Source organism: Tursiops truncatus, chromosome 6 (genome assembly GCF_011762595.2).
Source record: "Tursiops truncatus isolate mTurTru1 chromosome 6, mTurTru1.mat.Y, whole genome shotgun sequence".
Lineage (NCBI taxonomy): Eukaryota > Metazoa > Chordata > Mammalia > Artiodactyla > Delphinidae > Tursiops > Tursiops truncatus.
In genome coordinates this window covers 13,491,350-13,515,186 of record NC_047039.1, presented here as the reverse complement: position 1 = coordinate 13,515,186, position 23,837 = coordinate 13,491,350, and the positions used below count along the sequence as shown (strand labels likewise).

At 43.9% G+C, this 23,837-nt stretch overlaps 1 protein-coding gene across 15 annotated transcripts in view; it reads left to right on the top strand.

Moving 5' to 3' along the window:
* DOCK5 (dedicator of cytokinesis 5) overlaps positions 1-23,837 on the top strand; it is a 240,180-nt gene that overhangs the window by 72,285 nt on the left and 144,058 nt on the right. For 13 of the 15 annotated variants that reach the window (XR_012332393.1, XR_012332391.1, XR_012332389.1 and 10 more), the window contains exons 3-5: positions 12,228-12,268; positions 17,323-17,378; positions 19,106-19,202. Coding sequence is in view for 7 of the 15 variants with exons in the window: in XM_033857644.2 (XP_033713535.1) it covers positions 12,228-12,268; positions 17,323-17,378; positions 19,106-19,202 (194 nt within the window). In the remaining 8 variants the exon portion in view is untranslated. Of the gene's footprint in view, positions 1-12,227; positions 12,269-15,619; positions 15,697-17,322; positions 17,379-19,105; positions 19,203-23,837 lie in introns of those variants that run through there. The other 2 variants (XM_033857646.2, XM_073805831.1) reach the window with 2 other exon arrangements.

The window sequence follows — 23,837 nt, the reverse complement described above, 5'->3', positions numbered from 1 at the left end:
GGAGAGTGTGCTTTCCACATCCCAAGGCCTTTGAGGAAATAACACTTCTATTTTGGACATAACGGACAGTTTCCCACAGTGGGTTAGGTTCTTTTGCGTTTTGAATGGCTATCAGACGAGTCTCCCGTCACCCCAGATGTATCAGGGTGAGCCCTTTCTGGACTTACTTCACTCCATGGCTCTTCCATGCAAACTAGTCACTCTGGCCAGCGGTCTCCTCCCTGCCCTCCGAGCTCACTACGTGCTGGGACCCGCTTCACCCCCGTGCTGGGTGCCTCATTTGCCCTCCACACACACCTCCTCCCCGGCCAGTTTTTAACAGCTGGCTTCCTCTGAGCAGGTAGCCATGTCTGTGTTTGGGGAGCAGAGCAGAGTCTCCCCGCCCCCACGCCAGAGATTGGTCCCCCTCCTGCAATCCACACACTCCAGGGTAGCATGACAGAGGCAGTGGGCAACCGTTACAGACAGTCTGTCCAAGCCTCTTAGGTCTGGCCAGGTGGGTCTGGGATGAGATAAGCAGAGAGGTCTCTGGAAATGTCTCTGACACCCCCAGCCCGTGGCAGTCTCTCCCTCCCTGCGTGTCTGTGGTTGTATAGCTCGGGTCCGCAGCTGTGCCCTCCCACCTGAGTTAGTAAATAGGGCACGTGGATCGGACCCAGTGGTCTTTGGCTCTGACGCTCTGGGAAGGTCCCACGTGGTTCATATTCTTCCTCTTGCTTCTAATGTTTTGCCACCAGGACTCTTAATGCTGTCACCACTCTTGGGTTCCACCTCTGCTTCTGTCACTGCTTGTCTTACCGCACCCTTGGTGGTATCTCCTCACCCCTGGCTGTCCGGGTCCACAGAGTGGGGCCCTGTGGTTCACGTTTGGAGTCTGATGCTGTAGTCTCGCACTTTCACTTTTAAGAGGCATTCCACAGAGGAACTTGGAGCAGTTTTCTAGGGGACCAGGTGGAAGGGGTCTTAGGTTCAGGGCGGGGTCACACTGGAGGGCTTTCCTCACTTCAGCTGATTCGTCCTCTGAGCGAAGGCTCACGTATTTCCAGCTCCTCTGCCTGGGGATGAGTTTCCTATCTTACTGGAGCCTCCCTCCCTCCTTCATCTCTCGCCTCTAATCTCAGTGTCCTTCTCAGGCAGCTTAGGTGGTTTCATGGAAAAAGCAGTCTGCGCTGAAATTCCAGAAATCCTGGTTAACTAGACAGGCAAGTTTATATCTCCCCCCTCACCTGTGTGTCTCTGTTTTACTAGCAATTAGATTAGAAAGTCTTCCAGATCAGGAGTTGGGGTTTATTAGAGGCCCAAACTCCTTGAGTGAGGCCCCCCCACCAGAGCCAAGGATAGTTCCTTATAAAAGCGAGGCTCCTTCAATGTATTTTTTTAAAAAATCTATCTATGTAGTTATTTATTTTTTGGCTACTTTGGGTCTTCGTTGCTACAAGCGGGCTTCTCTTGTTGCGGAGCATGGGCTCTAGGCGTGCGGGGTTCAGTAGTTGTGGCACATGGGTTCAGTAGTTGTGGCACACGGGCTCTAGAGCGCAGGCTCAGTAGTTGTGGCACACGGGCTTAGTTGCTCCGCGGCATGTGGGATCTTCCCAGCCCGGGGCTCGAATCCGTGTCCCCTGCATTGGCAGGCGGACTCTTGACCACCGCGCCACCAGGGAAGTCCCCTTCAATGTATCTTGCTTGATGAAATGATTCCTCAGCCACAAACCTGTACCCCTTTCTCATCCATCTTGCAAATATTGGTGTGATGATAACAAAACCAATAGAAGAATAAGGTACAGCAAATTCATTGCTACTACTGAGAAAGCTACATGTTGCATCCATTCATTTTGGCTTGCTTGAAGTGGTTGTGTAAGTTAGAGAAACGGACCACAGAAGAGGGGAATTAGAGACAAGAGCCAGAAGGACGAACGGCTGCCAGGATTACTTTGCTTTAGAAAAAAAAGAAAGAAAGAAAAAGCCATGTCTAGAAAATTGAAAGGGAATGGGCAAACCAGAGTCCGTAGGTTGATTAGCCTGGAGGAAATTCTTTCTTCCCTCTCACTTAGCTTCAGGGGCGTCTGTGAGGTCACAGAGAGATTTCCCAGTTTTGTGGGGGACGTTTGGGTATGTCACCCCTCCGTTCGGTCGGCTGTGACTTTGATCCACTCCTCCCGCCGGTCCACTGTCTGGACCAGGTGTCTCCGTTTGTCTGAGGAGGTGTGTGCTGGTTGAAAGGAGACGTCTTACTATCACCATCTATAGTAGGCAACCAGAGCAAACCTCTGCCTGTTGGCTATGGAGTTAGATTTTATGAGGTGAGGAAATGGGGGAGGAAAAAGGAATGTTTTGGTGGAAGGATGTTTGAGAGATCAGAGCCTTAATTACTTGAAATTAATAGTTGAAGAAATGGAGTCCCGCAGAGCTAGTGAGCGCAGAACCAGGATGGAGACCCAGGCCTTTTGATTTCAAGGAATCTTCCTTATAAGGAGCACTGCCTCTTCTTTTCTGGCCTCCTGGGCAGGTGCTCGGGCCCTGGGCATAGGATTCCCGGGAGAGAGGTGAAGGGTGTCTCAGACCTTGCAGTCAGATCTCACTCCAGAGGAGCAGATTTTAGCGGACCTTCCATCAGTCTATTCCATCCATGGCCACTAGCTCTAGGAGTTCTCTCTCTCATTAATATATTCATCAGAAGTTTATTGAGTGTCTGCTGTGTGCCAGGTACCGCAAAGACAGGTCTCTTCCTTGTTCATTCAAGAAATAAAAGATGGAAACCACATCTCTTTCTTTTCTGCTGACTTGCCGCACTTGTGCATGTGGGGTTTATATTGAGAGGATTCTGTGGCCAAGCTTCCTTCCTCTGAGAGGCAGTGCCTTGAGCAAGTATCCCATTTGCCCCATCCCCCCAGCAGGGGAGCTGGGGAGGCAGCGAACTATGAACTGGGCAGTAGGAGACCTGTGCTCTGACCCCCAGCTTAGCTAGTAAGTCACCGCTTGACTTTGGACAACCTGTTCAGTTCCTTGCCTGTGTTTCGTCTTTTTTGAGGTGAGGGTGTTAAGTTTCCGTGAACTCTGAGTTCTTTGGAGCTCAAACTTCCAGCAGTTACTGGATGTGCCTGTCTCAGAGGCACAAAATTGATCCGATCATTAACCCAGATGACTGATTTGTCTCACAAAAAGTTACAAAAGAATAGAATCGTCCTTTACTGTCTTTGCATCCCTCCACTTTCTGCCTTTGAACTTAGTTTCAAAAGCCTCACTGAGATGGTCCTTGCATTCAGAAAGTGGACATCCTGAACCCCCAGGGCTCTGTGCTGCCTTCAGATAAAGATGCAGCAACCAAGCCGGCTGTCCCGGGAGGGGTTTGCACGCAGTGTGGCTACTTCTCAGCTTCCCTAGAGGGAGGGACCTCAGCCATCTCTCCGAGGGACACTTACTGGGGATGGGAGGGCAGGCTGTGGCCATGGAAACCTGACAGGCTTACCTGGCCCACGAGGGATGGAACTTTGACCTTGGCCTAATTAACTGTGCTTCACCCAGGGAGCTACCAGGCCCGTGACACTTAAAAAAAAACAACAGGATTTAGCACCTGCTTCTCCTCTGTGGACCCTCCCCTGGCACACACACAGTGAGGGTACATAGAAACAACGGCTCCCTATCTGTTTCTTGCCTTTAATTCCCGGGAGGTCAAAAGTTATTTATGATCGCACAACAGTGTGAATGTGTTTAATGCCAATGAACTGTATACTTAAAAATGGTTAAAATGTTAAATTTTATGTTATGTATAATTTACCACAATAAAAAAAATAATTTATTGATGGAGGGGGCGGAGAGGAAACAAATTTATCCTGGGACTGCAAAATGAGGAGAGATTTTGCAAAATGCTCCATGCCTTACACATCTAAATGGTGCTTTTATGGTTCAAAAAGATCTTCAGAGTCCCGGTCAGTAATTGTCTTCAGCATATTCATACCCCTCCCTTTGTGTGCCAGTCTCCAAGCATTACCATTAAAGGGCCTTTTGTAGCCGCATAGCACAGGGAGATCAGCTCAGTGCTTTGTGTTCACCTAGAGGGGTGGGATAGGGAGGGTGGGAGGGAGACGTAAGAGGGAGGACACATAGGGATGTATGTATATCTATAGCTGATTCACTTTGTTATACAGCAGAAACTAACACACCATTGTAAAGCAATTATACTCCAGTAAAGATGTTTAAAAAAAAAGGGCCTTTTGTATTTCATTATTTGTTTACGATCTATTTCCTTCCTCCTTGAAGACAGTGTCTGGCAGCTGGGGTTGAATAAGTGTTTTTATGTATAATAAATGAGTGACCACATTAGCAATGTGAATCTTCAGCTCCAGTTGCTTGTCCGCAGAGAGGATTTTCTAACCACATACACTGAAGTAACCCCACTTCCACTTGTCACTCTTCTTTTTTTTTTACTCGAAGTATAGCTGATTTACAGTGCTGTTAGTTTCAGGTGTACAGCAAAGTGATTCATTTAAACATACATATACTTACGTATGTATTTATTCTTTTTTTCCAGATTCCTTTCCCTTATAGGTTATTATAAAATATTGAGTAGAGTTCCCTGGGATATATAGTAGGCCCTTGTTGGTTATCTATTTTGTATATAGTAGTATGTAATGTTAATCCCAAACTCCTAATTTATCCCTCCCTCCAACCTTTCGCCTCTGGTGACCATAAGTTTGTTTTCTAAGTCTGAGTCTGTTTCTGTTTTTGTTAATAAGTTCATTTGCATCATTGTTTTAGATTCCGCATGCATATATTTGTCTTTCTCTGTCTAGCTTACCTCACTTAGTACACTAATTTCTAGGTCCATCCGTGTTGCTGCAAATGGCATTATTTCGTTCTTTTTTTTATGGCTGAGCAATATTCCGTTGTATATAAATACCACATCTTCTTGATCCATTCTCGTGTCGGTGGACACTTAGGCACATCTTGGCTATTGTAAATAGTGCTGCAGTGAACACTGGGATGCATTGCCACTCCTTCCTTCATAACTTTTAGCCCGTTATGAAATGACTATTCATAGCTTTGTGTGTTCACACGTATATATGTTTCTCTTCCTGTTATAAAACAAGACCAAGAAGGATGGAGATGTTGTAGGTCTTGCTCTTCTAAGCATCTGTTTGTTGAATGAATAAATGAATCTCCAATGTGTGTTGAACTTTTGGAAATAGTAGGACTCGTTCAGAATCAGTTTTGGCGCACAAAGTGAGTAAGATTAATACTGTCATTGGAGAGGCACGGAACAAAGTAAAAGCAGTGGAGAAACTGGAGTAAAAGCTTTGATTTTTCACACGTGACTCAAACTGGTTTCAAGGTAGTTTCCAACAAAAATGTTCAGTAATATTTGAACAGTGCCTTTATGGTTGAATTCTGTGTCACTTTGGTTGGATACTTTGTCATGTTCATTTGCTAGTGTACATTTGTCATGGTTTTTAGAAATGGCAGTAAAATGTATATACAGTGAAATGCACTCATCTTAGGTATGCAATTCAAGGAGTTTTAACAAATGAATGTACCACATGTGCCTAATACCGCAGTCAAGATATAGAATATTTCCTGTGCTCCAGAAAGTTCCCTGTCACCTTCCTCCATATAATTCCCACTCCCAAAAAACAACTACTGTTCTAATTTAGATCACCACGGATTGATTAGTTTGCCTCCTCTTCAACTTTATATAAATGGAATTATGCGTGTCTGTTGTATTTGGTTTCTTTTATTCAGCATGGTTTTTAGGTTCACCCATGATGTTGCTTATAACTGTAGTTCATTCCATTTTATCGCCACCTAATATTCCATTATATGAATATCCACAGTTTGTCGATACTCTATTGATGTACATTTTGATGGGTTCCAGTTTTGGGCTATTCAGAATGCTTCGATGAGTATTCTCGTAAAGTATTCTTACAGATCAGGTTTCCTTTGATCTTGAGGAAATACTTAGGAGTGTGGGGATATTTCTGGGTCATAGGTCATGTGTATCTTTAATCTTAAAAGAAACTTCCAGTAACGTAAGAGAGTTCCAATTAGCCATATCCAGTCAGTCTTTTTTAAATTTAGCTCTTCTGGTGGGTGTATAATGGTTTCTAATGTAATTTTTTTTTTTTTTTTTTTTTTGCGGTACGCAGGCCTCTCACTCTTGTGGCCTCTCCCGTTGCGGAGCACAGGCTCCGGACGCGCAGGCTCAGCGGCCATGGCTCACGGGCCCAGCCGCTCCACGGCATGTGGGATCTTCCCGGACCGGGGCACGAACCCGTGTCCCCTGCATCGGCAGGCGGACTCTCAACCACTGCGCCACCAGGGAAGCCCTCATGTCTTTTTTTTAAAGTATCATTTGCATTAAGTAAAATTCACCCATTGAGTGTAGTTCAGCAGGTTTTTTTGACAAATGCATGCAATCATGAAACACCACCCCAATCCAGAGATAGGACAATTCTGTCGGCCCCCCAGAATTCTCCCGTGTCCCTTTGTAGTCAAATCCACGCCACCCTCAACCTAGATCTATTTTCTTTCCCTATTTTGTGCCTTTGCCTAGCCCTGACTTACCAAGAAGTGTATGCAGTGTTTTTTTTTTAATGCAGTGTATTTTTTAAAAATTTTGTCATTGTCATAAATGATATAGTTTTAAAAGTGAAGTCATTTCTACAAAGTTTATAATGAAAAACAACAGTCCTTTGCCAGTTCCTCTTGGTTTCTGATTCCATTTTCAGCTCCTTCAGCCAATTTTGTGATATATGCCTTTTTCATTTCTAAATAACTATGCTTCTATTACTTGCTATTTCCATTTTTATATTTATTTATACACTGCTCTTTATGGAAGGTAAGGATTTTGTTCTCTTATACTCCTCACCAAGCACACATATACCTATTTGTCCCTAATGGAGCTCTCCCAGTATAGATATATCATAATTTTTTGTTTGTTTGTTTGTTTATTTATTTATTGTTTTTTTTGCGGTACGCGGGCCTCTCACTGTTGTGGCCTCTCCCGTTGTGGAGCGCAGGCTCAGCGGCCATGACTCACGAGCCCAGCTGCTCCGCGGGATGTGGGATCCTCCCAGACCGGGGCATGAACCTGCGTCCCCTGCATCGGCAGGCGGACTCCGAACCACTGCGCCACCACGGAAGCCCTGTTGTTTTAAAGATAGTTATTATTTAGATTATTATGCCCGTGGGGTATAAGCAAGCAGAACCTATCCATGTACCTTGATAACATTTCCCTTCTTGAATACTAGGTTTTTCTAGAGGTGTTATTTCTTTTTTCTAGGTTCTCTGTGGACCTACCTCGATTTCATAGCCAGACTTTCTGACAGAATCATTTGCCTCCCTCTAATATGTTCAGACAGATGAGATAATTTCACAGCTCCATTTTTTTCCTTGGATTTGTTCCTCATGGAATCCTCTGTCCTCTGCCTTCAGTTTGGTCTGGATGCTCTCTGGGCCAGTTCCAGGGCTTCTTTCTGAGATGTCCATCAGCTGCATCTGGGTCAGAAAAATAGAAACTCAACAGGTATGTCAGCAGAGCTAGGGCTAATATGCATGTGTGTATAAATATAGATGAACACCTCTATGAATTTTGACTTCTCTATGCATTTTAAAAGTCATGAGTGCATGGGGATACCTTCAATTCCAACTCAGCATCACAGGGTTCATTCTAGTATTTTCGCTTTCTGTACTTGTAACCCCCTGCTGTGAGAGCAGGAAGCCGGGCTTCCACTACTTCTAATATGTTTGCATATTTGCTCAATTCCCCTGCGTGTAGCCCCTCCCCCTCTTCATTACCACCTTCTCCCACATGGACGGCTTCCTCACCTCTGATAACCCGTGGCAGTCCACCCCCACCCCAAGTCCCATGTGGATGGCCTTCTCCTCACCCCACTCAGGCTCTAACGCCCCACGTGAGCCCCACACGCTCACATGGCTGCACACCTTGTTCTGCTTGGGCTCTGACAACCCATGCCAGCCTGGTCCCGTGTGGATCCTCCCAGCCACACCTTTGCAGATGCCTAAGTTGCCCCATCCCCCCTGATAGCTCAGGGCTCCCTTGTTCAGGATGGGAAGCAGAAGACCAAATAGGTCTCCTGACTCTGTCTCCTATTCCCGAGTGTTTTTCTTTTTTCGGTCTTCTCCTACCAAAGAAGAATACCATCCACTCATTTGCTTACACCCAGGACCTAAGTGCCCTTGAGTATTTGCCTTTCTTTCCCCAGTTAATGGCTAGTCCCAGCTAAATCACGAGCGACTCTTATCGATTCCAAATAGGTCCTCCGTCTTTGTATCTCTCCCCGTTTTCGTTGTACCTGCCCCTCTCCTCACTGGTGTCCTTTCTCCACCGTGTGTCACCTCGACAATCCATTCTTCTAGAGCAGCCAGCATGATCTTTTAAAGTGTGAGGCATGATGTCATTTAGAACCTTCCAGGGGATTCCCCTTGTGCTTAGGCTAAAACCCCAGTTCCTCCATGGTCCATGATACCTATGTGTGTGGTGCATGGTAGCATCACCAGGGGAACTTTTTAGAAGCATGGGCCCCCCCCCCCCGAGTCCAGTTAAATCAAGAGTATTGGGGATGTGGCCCAGGCATCGGTATTTTGAATCTAATAGGCAGTCAGGACCCAGAATCATGCCTCCCTCTGACCACCTTCTTGTTGCTGTCTCCTCTTTCGTGACTGGTTCCATTTAGCTTCTCACAGTGGCCTTTCCTTGGTCACCTTATGTGACATCATGTCCCATGTTTACGAATCATTTTCTGCCATGTGCTCTCCTTGAGTGCTTCTTCCTAGCACTGTCATTCTCTGAGATCATCATATAGCTATATATATATGTATTTATTTTACATTAGAGTGTAATCTTCATGATAACTCTTGCTCTCCACTGCATCGTGGTATCTAAACTAGTGCTTGATAAATATTTGTTGAATGGTTGCATGTAGAGGGGGCAGAGAGCCGAGTAAGGGACCTGTCCTATGGGAGCCAGGAAGTGGGCAGTGGCCAGAGATGCATCTGGACAGGTGAGGTGAAATGGAGCAGGTGGTGGAGTCTTAGCTGATGGAGATGATCTGAGAAACCAGATAAAGTAAGCGACTTTGACACTGGAATTAGAGACTCTCTGATATTTTTAAATTGGAGAGGACAGATTTTTATTCTGGAATGGGACAGTCCCAGGAAAACAGAAATGACTTTTCCTGAACCGAAGAGCAACCCTTAGCGTAGAATCACTTTTGATGTTCCACGTGGTTGCTGGAAGCTTACTTTTTGAGATGGTCATTTCACCTAATTATAAATGAGACTAGTCCTCTGGACTCACCATCCCCCCACCATTTCCTCACTTAAGAAAGCATCTGAGAGTCTGACCGGTTCACACAACTCATTGATTGTAGCTGCTTGCTGATACGCATTCAGTAGCATACCATATTTAACTGTAATTATCTTGCTTTAAATGTTGGGATTAATTGGAAAATCATGTCCTTGCTTGTATCACAACCCTGGTTGGTAATGTGGAAATGAGCAAACCTACTCTTGAACTATTACTAATCCCTTGCGTTTAAGCTATTGAATTTATGGAGTCCTGACAGTTTATGATGAAAACTCCAGAAATAGACAGTGTTCTGCTACTGCCTAATGCCAAGGAACATGAGCGTTCACTTTTGTAAAATTCAGCGTCATAATTTTGAGCCTTTAGATAGGGGTTATGCACACACCACAATTCTAGAGAAGACTTAGGAGGTTAAAAAAAAAAAGTTTTCAAAAACGACAGGTTTCGGAAGTATAATTCTGTGATGGACAGCTGTGCAAAAACATTATTGACAAAAGTACAGATAAATTCTCCTCTGAAAGTGGACCCAGTCTGTGTTGTAACATCTTGGGTTTATAGGACATAGAGAGATGAAAACTGCTTGGAAGAGACTAAAGTCTTGTTTCTCAGCTTGCCTCCCCCTCCCCAGCCCAGGATGGAGTTGAAGCCATTTATTCACGCAAAAGTCATTTTACTTTTTTAAAATAAGTTTATTTTATTTTTTATTTTTGTCTGTGTTGGGTCTCTGTTGCTGTGCGCAGGCTTTTCTAGTTGCGGTGCGCGGGCTTCTCATTGCCGTGGCTTCTCTTGTTGCGGAGCACGGGCTCTAGGTGTGCGGGCTTCATTAGTTGCGGCTAGTGGGCTCAGTAGTTGTGGCTCGCGAGCCCTTGAATGTAGGCTCAGTACCTGTGGCACACGGGCTTAGCTGTTCCGCGGCATGTAGGATCTTCCCGGACCAGGGCTCGAACCCGTGTCCCCTGCATTGGCAGGCGGATTCTTAACCACTGCGCCACCAGGGAAGTCCCGCGGAAGTCATTTTCATGTGTTAGCAGAACCAAGCAAGTGTGTATAGATGGGTGAAGACTCTTGAGGCCTGGGAGAATTGTTTGGTGTGGGTATAACTGGATCTCGCGTGCATTTTGGCATCTTAAATTGGGAGCAGTGTTTTCCTGTTCAGATATCTTTTTGTCAACCATGGGCCTTGATGCAAACCTATAACCAGTTCACAGCATAATACCCCATTCTAACTGGTGAAAAAATAGCAAAATCCTTAACATGTGTGAATACTGACAGTTTAAAAATTTGTGAAAATATTAATAAATCCATGCTCAAAGAAGGTAAATTCAACTCTCTGCTTTAACATACCCAAAACAGATTGCGTGTCCAGTGTTGGATGGTTTTATATAGAACAAATTACAAGAGAGTTCTAGAATGCTGTTAACAGCTGCCTGAAATATTTTTTTAATTAATTTTTTTATAGAAGTGTAGTTGATTTACAATGTTGTGTTAGCTTCTGGTCTACAGCAAAGTGATTCAGTTATATATGTCCTTTTTTGTATTCTTTTCCATTATAGTTTATTACAGGATATCGGATATAGTTCCCTGTGCTATACAGTAGGATCTTGTTGTTTATCCATTCTCTATATAGTAGTTTGCTAATCCCAAACTCCCAATCCATCACTTCCCCCTCCCCCTCCCCCTTGGTAACCACAGGTCTGTTCTCTATGTCTGTGAGTCTGTTTCTGTTTCGTAGATAGGTTTATTTGTGTCGTATTTTAGATTCCACATATAACTTAGTATGATCATCTTTAGGTCCATCCATGTTAATGCATTATGGCTGAGTAGTATTCCATTGTATATATGTACCACATTTTCTTTATCCATTCATTTGTTGGTGGACATTTAGGTCGTTTCCATGTCTTGGCTATTGTAAGTAGTGCTGCTATGAACATGGGAGTGTGTGTACATTTTCCAGTTATATAATAGTTTCGTCCAGAAATAGGATGCCTAAAGTTTTCATTACAGCCTGCGTCTGCTCACTGTGTGTGTATGGCTACTTTACACATCTGGACCACGGACAACAGGGTTTACTTAAGCAAGATGACCACACTGATGCCTCATGGGCATGGGGAATGAGGAAAATTACTACAGTGAATTACCTATAGTGGGTGTTCAATAAATATGTTGTATACAATATCTGTTTATGGACAGATTAGATTAGTATACTCCCTTTACAAGATAGAGGGTGGGAAACACATCCATAGGAATATGTGTACTGATCGGAATTTTTAAAAGGAAGTTAAAGACTTAAAGCCTCGTTAAGCAAACACATAAAATCTTTTCATTGTAGGGGGTATTGTAGCATTGCCAAGAATTGTTTAAAATGTTGTTTCATTATTTATTTCAGTTTGTTTTTAGGTGTAAATATTTATGCATATAAGGTTTGCTACTCCGATTTAAAATTGTTCCAGAATATTGGTTCTTAACTTGGGAACTTGGGAGGAGGGAAGTGGGAGTAGGAGAGAAGGCGAGAGGGAGAGAATATATATAAATTATTTTAAAATATCTATTTTAATAGTATAATCTGTCGTAATAGGATAAGGTGACTTTCAGAATGTATATAAATGGATGAAAGTTCATGTTCATTTATACAAAAACATTCATTGAATGCTGGGAGGTATTAAGGTGTTGAGAGGTTGGGCTGCCTTCTGTCTTGTTTGTTTTTTTGTTGTTCTATCCTTTCTCCAAAGGAGTAGGGATGAGGCATGGTTCTAAGTGAACTTTAAATCCTTTAGTTATCAAGAGAATAAAGCTCTGAAGTAGATCTAGATTCCATCCCAGTATCCTAAGATGAGGACGTATATTGCTAATGTCTTTATATTGTCCCAGATAACAAAAGATTTTGTGTTCTCTTCTACCCTGACAGGTTGGTACAGAGGATATACCCTCCAAAATAAATCTAAAAAGGTATGGCTTATCGTTTTAGTTTGAAATCTGTGTGCTAGTTTTGTGTGGTCGTATCTGATTCCATTATCTGCTGTCTGTAGACCTAGTTTGCTTTCTCTTTGACGGCTAGTCTTTAGATTTGAAAGCAAATTCTCTGACCTTGGCCATATTTCCCACCAGCCAACTCAAGGATAAAGGCCGGAGGTGAATTTGACACCCCGGGTAGGGCCTCTGCGGACTTCTTGCTACTGGTTCCCTCAAGCTGAGCCGTAGGGTCACACAGGGACATTGCTCTGTTTTGCGGGGGGACGTGGGCTTCTCCCTTTATCCTTTAGTTCCAGTGCTGAAATCTCAGAACCAGAGGGTCTCCCCATTTCCACTTGACTCTTTCCTTTATTAAAAAATGGTTAAACCAGAATAGTAGTTTTCAAACTGAAATCAGTAGAGTGGGTTATGACCAACATTTTCTTTAAAAACAACACTGAAAAATAGAGAATAGAATGCGACGGTAAGTAGTGTTTCAGGAAACTTTCGTGTTAGGTATATATTTTACAGTATTTTATGGATTTTTCATTATATTTTATGATAGTAGTACTGGGTTGCTGTCTCATCACGGGCAAAGAGTTTGAAAAATACTGACCCTCGTGGGTTCCTTTTGGCAGTGCCCAAACTGCTAATCATCAGGCTATAGAACATCTGTGAGTTAGGTTAATACCCCCTCAGTGTATTTTAGGTCAGGTCAGCACTTTTCCTGTGACACTGCACGTTGGGACAGCATAGCCTGTCAGCACTTTTCTTTTGAAAAGAACAAAGTGGATAGGGTCGTACTATTTCACAGTTAGTTCACATGCAAAATAGTGAATTGGGAGGGGTGAGAGGAACATTTCAGAATTTATCAACAGCTAAGTAAAACAAACAAAAACAAAAAAACCCCTCACAAATCCACAGGTTTAACTCTTCAGTTGTGGCACAGTACAGAAGTGATGGTAGCACACAGTCTCAAAAGAGCTACGGGCCCAGAAGAACACTTTCCCACAAGGTATAGGGCCATCTAAAACCAGGACTGTCCTGGACTTCCCTGGTGGTCCAATGGTTAAGGCTCTGTGCTTCCAGTGCAGCAGGCTTGGGTTCGATTTCTGGTCAGGGAGCTAAGATCCCATGTGCTGCGTGGTACACCCAAAAAACCCCCCAAAACAGGACAGTCCTACTCAAGCTTTCTATGTTGTTGACTCTCAGATAGCACTCAGTATTTGCACATATGTGTGTACACACACAGTTTATTAACTGTGACAGGTTACTAATCTACCAAAATGAAGGCGTATTTGCTTTTAATGCAGGTATCAACTCCCACAATTTTGATCCTTTTATCCCTCCCCAAATCCTGATGCTGAATTTTTCTACCCACAGTTAGATGCTTGTGTCCCATGTCTTCATTTTCAGCTTAATTATAATGAAAACAATGATAAATTATTTGATTACATGAATAATCTCTTGCTGACTTTAGTTTCCCCAAGCTTTCATATAAGGACCTAAGATAGCAGACGTGCTGGCGTGAATGAGAGCATGACAGGACCAAAGCAGAAGACCTTTTCTTCTGGGATGCTTGTTCACTAGAGAACCTCGTTTACAGCCACCTCTGCTTCTTGGTTTGGGTTTAACCGTATAGTGTTTATTTTACTCATAATTATGGAGGTGGTAGTTATTTTTCAAAGCATGAATAGAGTGAACAATTTTGAAGTTCTCAATTTCTTCAGGAGCAGCAATACTTAATGTCGCTTAATTACCAATCCTTTAAAAAAAAAGTTAATTTTAAAACATAAACAAAAATCCACTCTCAGATAAGATCATCTGAACTTTAAGATCCAAGGGAATTTTTTAACTGGTGAATGTGAATTGTGTTGAAACAAGGCCCCAGACCACAGTTTTCCCTTTCAGAGAGTCTACAGTCTGTAAGAATCTTTTCGGAACATCTCTAAGGTATCCTGTGATACATCAGAACCCATCTGTTGTCTGCTTTGGAAAGTGGGTGGATGGGGTGCTTCACTAAGATCTAAATGACAAGGTCTCGGTGTGTTTTAAAGTTTTTTGAAACCCTTTTAAACTTCCAATCTCACTCTCGAAAAGAATTATTTCAGTAAGAGCTTTTCTTAGTTCTTGATAGCTAAACTTTGTAGTTCAGTGAAATAATAGTACAAACAAGGGCCATGCATTTCCTTGTTGACTTATAAGTTGAAATATCTTTGTAGTAGGAAAAACAGGGAATTCCAAGTCAGCTGTCATGAATTATGCTCAACTTTGACACCCCTTCATTAGGGAATCCAGCCTAGTTGAAATGCTATTCCTTATGCTATTTCCTTGTTTGCCAGGCTTTAGGGGAAGAGCTATTTGAAAAGCCTATTGTTTTAATGGAAATTTTTGGTGTTATTTACAAGCAGACCTAACCGGTTAGAGTGGTGATAAAACATGCTAGTGGTTTTACAAATGGAAGAAGCCAAGAGCTTTGCAGAAACTGATTATTGATCCTGGCAGGATTATGGAATTCTAGATAAGGGCAATATCTGGAAAATCATTAGTTCATTATTTTCCCCCCTCAAGTGGGTAGGTTGCATTGGTATAGCACAAGCAAAACTGAGAGATAGGCTGTGAATCAGAAATATATTACCTAGGTTTATTCTGGCTTTCTGTGTGTCAGAATGGTGTAGGAAAGGGCCTACAGCCCTTTACCAGATTTACCAGAGCAATTAAATGGCTGTAAGTGGACCTATGTTATCATGGAAAGATGATGCCTGCAAGTAACAGAGTGAAAATACAACAACACAGATACTCTCTTAATGTGAAAATCATGTCTGTATACCCACTATAAATTATCTGCTTAGACATCATAAAATAAGCCACTTGTATTACGAATGTTTCAATTTTGGATTTCTCCCAGTTATTGGGAGACCAGTCATCAGATTATAGATGTTTGAAACCGTTAATTGGTCCTTTATTTTGATTTGAAAAATCTTCTGCCAGGATATTCCTTGGGACCAGCGGTGTTACATCTTATTTTAACCTGCAAATACGGCTCCTGATAACTTCTATTTTAGTGGTTTCGACGCTCCACCTTTTTATGATTTCTGGACAGCTTTTTTATTGTAGTAAAATATACTTGATAAAAAAATTACTACGTTAACTCTTTTAAAATGGCCAGTGCAGGGGTATTAAGTACGTTCACATTGTTGTGCAAACATACCAGATCCAACTCTAGAACTTTTTCATGATCCCAAACTGAAACTCTGTACCCACTAAATGCAAACTTCCCCTTCCTCCCTCCTCCAGCCCCTATTAACCCCCGTTCTACTTCTGTCCCTATGAATTTGACTCCTCTAGGTCCTTCATACAAGTGAGATCAGACAGTAATTGTCCTCTCGTGTCTGGCTCATTTCACTCAGCATCCTGTCATCAAGGTGAGCGATGGGCATCCAAGCCTGGTTCTCCACAAAGATCGTCGTAAGATCGTCGTCAACAAAACATTTACCTCAACCTAGCGGATAGAAGAAACACCCAAGGTTTCTTAGGCATCCTTAGGACAGATCTGGAGCTTTGGAACCCCGTTAATCTGGCCCAGAAGGAATTACACACACATTGAATTTTTGTTTGTATTTAACTCTTTGATTGGTTTTCCAAAATCACTCTGAATCCTGTCCCTATAATGAAAGAGGTCGGTGTTACCTTGTCTCTACGTGCGTTCTGGGTCTTCATGAGTCACAAGATTGGGATAATGCTTTCTCACTCATATGCCCCACACCTGCCCGTTTCTGAACGCGAGGAAGGGCGGGTATGCCTGTGCTTTTTTTTTTGGTTCTTCCTGCCTGGTGGGAAAGGATGGCCATTTTGCTTCTGACTCGAGCAGTGGCAGGATCTACCTTGTCATCACCAATGCTGGGAGCAGCATAGTCTCCAATTTTCTTGCTGTTTCCTGTTTTACTGGCAAAGGATTAAAAGAGAGAAAGGAGAGAATTGCTCAGATAAACATAGCACATAAAACTAGACGCAAGACCAACCGGGGTTGAAATGCACTAGTTTTCTGGCTCTGAATGGATTAAGGATCACTGGGTACGCACGCATCCCTGACCCAGCCTCCCAGGGAGTGAGCCATCCCTCTCCCATCCTGTGGTCAGTCTCCCCTGACGTTGGGTGTCCACGTGGTCGCACATCTACAGGCTCAGGGCTATGAGCAGTTGAGCCAATGGGGCCTGTTGAACAGCTTCTTCTGCTTCTCCCGGTCTGGCCTGAGAAGTACCATAAAACAGGGACCAGCAGTGCTTTTCTAGATGGCAGTGTCTCTGTTTATTGATGAGCATATCATGCGGTTGAATAACAGAAGCTTTCGGCTTTTAAGAAAACTCACATCCATGGCTTGCTTCCTGTTGGTTAGATGCAATCTTCAGTTCTGCAGTTTTTACCCACCACTTTACAGTGTTTCTCTTAGGTCTTTCTGGGCTTAGTTTCCCCACAGGCAATGTCACAATACCGTCGACGAATTGCCTCTTAGGGACATAGAATGGAGAGCAATTTGAGACTGGAAAGTGCTAAAAATAACCAGATAACAAGTCCTAATTGATTCCATGCATTTTGTTTAAGTGAAAGTGCTGAGGGGAATGACTCTAGAAAATCACTATAATTTTATGGGCCAGTAAGTACATAGCCCTCCATCTCACTAATTATATGAAACCCTTTAAGGGAAGCATATCATGGCATGTAGGACCTGGAGGGGTTTTAAGATCTCACTATTAAACACTTTACCATTATGGCAGCTCTGAGCTGACCCGGGCATGTATGCCTGGTCATTTACAGAGCATTTATTTTATGCTCTCTGAACCCGAGGATTAATTTATACCTTTTCAGTGTTTCAGGCTTGCTTTCATTTAGGTAGGCAGGGGATGTAATTGATGTCCCGCAACCTTGACTGCAAACTGTAGCTGTTATCCAGGCGTCCTTTCCCCTCCCCCACTCATCCTTGCTGCTGTCTGTGCTCCTTACTTTGGGCTGAGATTTTTACGGCCACGTAACGCAAGTTCTTCTCTCCGTAGGGTATTTTTCCTGAAACATATATCCATTTGAAAGAGGCCACTGTAGAAGACCGTGGGTAAGTTCTAATGTAGGAAGACGCCTACCAGGTGAGGAAGATGTAAAGTATCCTTATAGATTTTATGAAGTCAGAAAATACCATTTTGTGCATTATTGTCTCAGCTCATCAATTCCACTTCTTGGATGAAAGGGAAATGAATAAAAACTGTTTCCTGACATCTTTCCTTCTTCTGTCTTCTGTTTCGATACTTATTCCTTCCACAGAACAGTAAAGACAGATAATGAATGGAGAGGGCCTTTACTTTCCTCTTGCACTGGCTGCTCACTGATCGCGTGCACGTGTGTGTGTGCGTGCGCGCGTGAGTGTGCACGTACACGAATATTTGGTGCTCTTTGGCCCTTGAGACCTGAGAGTCGCCTGTTTGGGAACCTTGGGGGGTGATAGGTGAGCATACAACACCCTGCACTATTCAGCTCTGAACCTTGGACGAGTCAGTGCACCTGGGGCTTTCCCCCTGCAAATCAGAGAAAACAAACCCGTCCCCACGTAGGTCATGAACTTGATATGAAATTATGAACTAACTAATGTGTGCGAATGCGCTCTGCAGAGAAAATCCACTTAGCTGGTGAGCCAGCGGGCAGGAGAGTTAAGGAGGGAATAAAGAGAGCCTGGAGCAGGAATCCCAGGGCCGTTAGAGAGTGTGGAGTGGGTCACACAGGCTCTGTGGCTAACAGCGGCAGAGAACATTCTCAGCCATAAGTCCTGCACCCTCGTTTTATAGACGAGAGATGGAGACGTGCCCAAATTCACACATAATCAGGGCTGAAAAACAGTTGTCTTGCCCTCCTGGAGAATCTTCTTTCTGATTCCTAGGCAGCCTCCAGGGTCACTTAACAGCCACGTTGGTGGAAGGGCAGGGTTGGGGGCATATTCCCAACCAACTAATGTTGCCAGGTAAATGCAGGATGCCCAGTTAAATTTGAAATTCAGATAACAAGTAATTTTTTGCATGCATGTCTCAGATATTTCCTGAGACATACTTACGCTTAAAAATTATTTTAATCTATCTGAAATCCAAACCTAACGGGGTGTCTTGTATTCTTATTTACGCCTGGCAGTCCCACCACTAATCCCCATTTGTTTGCCTGCTTTTGCTCTCTCCTTTTCTCCTTTTGCTAATCATAAAAATACCAGACGGGATTTATGTGCATGAGTGTCAGGTTTGCCTTGTTAAAAGTCTGCTTTAAGTGAGGATTTGGGCATATGTACGTTTTCTGTGCAGTGAGACAGCAGATGAGAAACAAACCTAGTACCACTGCAGAAGAGGGTCCCACCTCAGTCCCACAGCAGGTCCTGTGTGAGGCTCCAAGCCCCAGGACCCTTGTGCCATGAACACTTCTCCACCCACCCACCCTCCCTAGTGAAATGGCTGCTTGGCAGAACAAGTGAAAGTACTGGATTTGGGCTTCCATCCCTGGCAATTGCTGTAGCCAGCCTGGTTGGTATTTGAAGCTCCTGTAAAGATCCAGAATGGGGAGATAGAGGCTGGGCTCTATACCCATTCATTTCGAGAAATCGGGGTGTGTTAAGCTCTTTCTCTTTTCTCAGCTGCTTGATGTGGTAAAAATTCTCTACCCAAACCTTCCCTAAATGGACAAGGTTTTTTTTTGGTTGAAGCCCAACCAGCCCATTCCCATCTTTGAGTTGTGGGGATCATGACCTCCATCCAGAAAAGCCACGGTGATCCACCCAGAGTGAAGGGAGCATCTTTTTGTTCTCTTTAGGCAGCACGAGACTGTGATTCCCGGGGAGCTCCCACTGGTACAGGAGCTCACCTCGACACTGCGGGAATGGGCCGTCATCTGGCGCAAGCTCTATGTGGTGAGTTTGCCCCTGGTGCTTGGAGCCTGTGGCATTATTCCTGGGCCCTCAGCCTATCTGTTCTGCTGCAAGGGATCGGCCACTCATTAGCTCTCTGTATGGAGTGGGTGTATCTTACCTGGACGGCGCAATGGCTGATAACCAGCAGATTCCCACTTTCGCCATGTAGAGCGGTTGATGATGTGGGTGGTGGAGGAGGTGGGCATAATCATTAGGTCAGTATTTTCCCAACTCGCATGCTGATTGTAAAGTTATAAGGATAGTAGGAGCTGCAAACACATCGTCCCTACTAAGTGCCAGGAACTATTAATGCTCATAACACTCCTATAAAGTAGCTGTAATTATTACCAGTTTATCAATGGGGAAATTGAGGGACCTGCTCTTAGCCTCTGTGTGTATCCCAGTGAATAGACATTTGTCACTGTTTCAGTGCTCAGCCCCATGAGGGCTCCTATGAGGGTGCACTCCCTACCTTCTGTGTACCTTACCGATGCTGGAACATGAATCACATTCAACCATGCTCTGAAGAGTCTTCTTTTTGAGGCCAACTCATAGTACTGTTTCTCGCAGCAATGGTTTGACCTTAGGATGCTAATAAGATATGCCAGGTCAGTGGGAAATGACCCAGGAACCAGCACATGCTCTCCCTGATAAACCATAATCACAAGTTTTGTGTGTGGGTTTACAGTCAAGGCAAGGTAAATCTAGCACTTAATAATATTATCAGTCTGAGAACACCTGGGGCAGCCATCTTGCAGGAGGCCAAGAACCTTGAGTCTGGTGACAGCAAACCTGCACCCATGTCCACTTTAGGAAGCTCCTTTCTCAGGCACTGTGAATGCATAGACACTGTTTTCTAAAGTTTCCTCTTTCCTGGAGACCTTGTGGGTAGGCATCACTAGGTCTTGCCTTCTGTAGGCATCTTCCAGGCTTCCATGGCTGACTAAGAATTCCTATGAATGTACTGATATATTCCCTGGCCCAGTGTGTGAATAAGATTAGTCAGGACTCGACTCAATGCCTGGGAGCCAGTCTCTTTCCTTATGTGGCTTGGTTCGTCTAAGTTTTTTTCAGTCATATATTGATTCTACATTTTAACTCTCAAAAGCCAATCTTACTAAGTAACTGGGAGCACGTCACTCTAGACCCTTGTACTAAAAACAGGAATCGAAACTCATTCTAGCATAACTTCTAGCAGTTAGTATAAGATCATTTCCCAGGGCTTTGGTTTCCCAGGGTGGAGCACAGCAATAGAAATCACTAACCCCTTCTGTGGAAAAGCACGTGATTTTTCTCCGCCTGCCCATCCTTCAAGGCCCCCGCTGAAGTCCTTTTTTCTTCATAATGTGTCTCCAAACACACCAATCCATAATGTTTCCTTCTGGACTATGGGAGCACTTCCTCCTGAACCAATCATCTGGCCCCTGGGGCACAGTGCCTTGTAATGCAAGTGATCTTTTGATCTCTTTATGTTTCATCGAGGAGAGAGCTAACCTGTAAATTCTTAACTCACAAGCTGGGGAGAGATGCTGTTTTAAGCCCTTTGCCTACATCGATCTCCTTCTATTGAAAGCACTCTCTGGTTCCGGTTAATCGATTGGTTAGTGGTGGATGTAACAAGGTTGATGGATGGGTGAGTTCCTTAACATAGTCTTTCTGGAAATTGGCGAGTGGTGAAAAACGTATTAGCTAATAAGTACTGGGAAATGAGCTTTTTATAGCTGTAATCTACAAGAGGGGAGAGCAGGAATGAGCTAGAGTTTTCTTCTTGCTAAAACACAACTTTTGTGCTTAGTTCATGATCTGTGTCTAGTACGTGTCCACAGATAATTGTGCCAAGTCTGCTATTGACTAGGAATGAGAAATAAGTGAGCCAGGGAGGAAGAAATATGATTCCTGTATTTGTGTTTCCAAAATCTTTTAAGCTCTGGTTGAGGATTTTCTATGTGGAAGTTCCACTATTTAATAGCAGAATTGAGTTCTAAGTTAAAAAAAAAAAAAAAAGAAAATTCCACCCTCCTCTCGGGGGGGGGCAGCACATTTCCCATCTTAATCTTGACGTCTCATAAAATAATTATTTTGTTATTGTGTTTTGTTATTTTTTAGATGTCTTATAGCTGCTATTGGTTGACTAGAAGGTATCCGTTGTGGGGATCTTAATCAGTTGATAAGGCTGAGAATCTGCTCCTTCTTTTGATAGCATGCTCACCCATTCAGAAATGATCCATTTCAAATGGAAATCTTGGCTTTCTTTTTTCTGTCCCTTCCTAAAGCATTGACAGTTCACTTCAGGCAGAATTTCTGAAATGGCTTTCTCAAAAATCTGTATGTCAAAGTAGCCAGCCTTGGGGCTTCCCTGGTGGTCCAGCGGGTAGGACTCCATGCTCCCAATCCAGGGGACCCAGGTTTGACCCTTGGTCAGGGAACTAGATCCCGCGTGCCGCAACTAAGAGCCTACGTGCTGCAAATAAACATGCTGCAATGAAGATCCTGCATGCTGCAACTAAGACCCGGCGCAGCCTAGATAAATAAATAAATATTATATTAAAAAAAGTAACAAGCCTTAAATATTATGATTCACTGGGAAAAAAGTTAAGGGAACCCAGATCTGTAGGTTTCAATCACCGCCCCCCCGCCCCGAGACATGCGCGTGTACACGCACACATTTTTAAAAAAAATAAATTTATTTAATTTATTTATTTTTGACTGCACTGGGTCTTTGTTGCTGCGCGCGAGCTTTCTCTAGTTGCGGCGAGAGGGGGCTGTTCTTCATTGTGGTGCGCGGGCTTCTCATTGCAGTGGCTTCTCTTGCTGCGGAGCATGGGTTCTAGGCACACGGGCTTCGGTAGTTGTGGCGCATGGGCTCAGTAGTTGTGGTGAGCGGACTCAGTAGCTGTGGCTCACGGGCTCTAGAGCGCAGGCTCAGTAGTTGTGGCGCATGGGCTGAGTTGCTCTGCAAGCGGCATGTGAGATCTTCCCGGACCAGGGCTCATACCCGTGTCCCCTGCATTGGCAGGCAGATTGTTAACCACTGCGCCACCAGGGAGGCCCCACACAAGCATTTTTATTGGTGTTTGCTTTCTGACTCTGTGTAAGTTCCTTCAGTCTGTGTAAAGATGAATACAGGTTTTCCTAATCTACATCAGTACTTTTATCTCTCACGCATTTTCTCCCACAGATTATGAAACCAGGCATTGTGTTTGGTGTCTTTAAAGACATCTTAGAGCCTCCGCCTTTCTCTACAACACATTTCTTAGTTCTCTTCTTATCAGTCTCAGTTCATGAGAAATTTAGGAGGTAGGTACAGAGTCCTAAGTGAGAAGAAAATACAATCCACTAACCAGGTTAAACCCAGCCATGTAGACACAGGTAATTATTCTAGAAGGGAAAGATATTTGTATAGCTGTGATTTCTTTTTAGCAGTCATACCATAACCTTGTGAAATTACCATAAATATGTTTTAAAGCGGGGATGTGGCGGCCATGCCAAGGAGAGAGGAACCCACCCATCCAGAGTAGAAAGAAGAAATGGTAATTCCCGCACGTTCCTTTTTTCTCTTTGTTATATTAGTATTATTTATGAATTTATTATCTTTCCTGTATGCTTTGGAGAAGAAGCAAGCTGTAGGGGACAGACAGGGGACTAGAAATTAGGAAGCATGGTTTCTCATCCAGGCCCTGCCCTAACTGACTCTGGTTTTGGACGAAGTGCTTGAAGTCTCCAAGTGTCTGCTGGATTTTACCCATCTGTGAAAATGATGCAAAATCTGCCTTGTTTACTCCATAGCGTTGTGAGGGTATAAAAAGAAGTCATCTGGGACATCCAGAAGGACCTAAAGGACCTGTGACATCTGGCCGCTAGGCTGTAGAAACTTAAAACTGCAGTGTGATTAACCACGAGCCTTTAGTTTTCATCCCTGTACATGGAGCACAGTCTGCTCTTATCTTCCTAAGTATGTGAATCTGGGCTCCCAGAATCAAAGCCCAAGCTTGGTTTAATGCTTGCAAGATGAGTCCTTGAACAAATAAAATTAACTATCGTAGTGTGAAAAAAAAAAAAAAAAGAAATCATTGCGCAGGCAGACCCTCAAGGACTCTGCAAACGTGAGCATGAGAGTCTTGATGTCTTAGCTGGAAACAGTCGCCGCCCGCCCTGGACGTCCGTCCGTCCTCCCTCGGGGCAGCCTGGCTCGCCGTAGCTCTGGCCAGACTGGGAGACTCTGAAGCTCCCTTCCCTGTTCCCCCTTATCCAAGGTCACTTCCTTTGTCTTGTGTGTGGTCTTAGGCGGAGAGGCCTTGAGCACTCAGTAGCTAGTCTATGTGTTTCTCCCCGTAGATAGTGAGCGTCCTTAGCTTAGGTTCCAGTCCAAGAGACAGGGATCATTCCAGAAAGGAAAAGGGAAGCACGCAGATGCTGCCTGCAAATGCACCGCAGTTTCTGATGAGCTTTGCCTGCATTGCTGATCCTGCATTGGAACCTATTTACCGGGCATTTTCAGTGCTTGATCAGGAAAGGAGGGAACGCTGTGAAGGAGGACGTGGTTGCCTGGTGAAATGGCAAAACCGGGGGCATTGGGGTCAGACAGGCGGCTGGTTCTTAAATTCTGACTTGCTGGGAATTCCCTGGCAGTCCAGA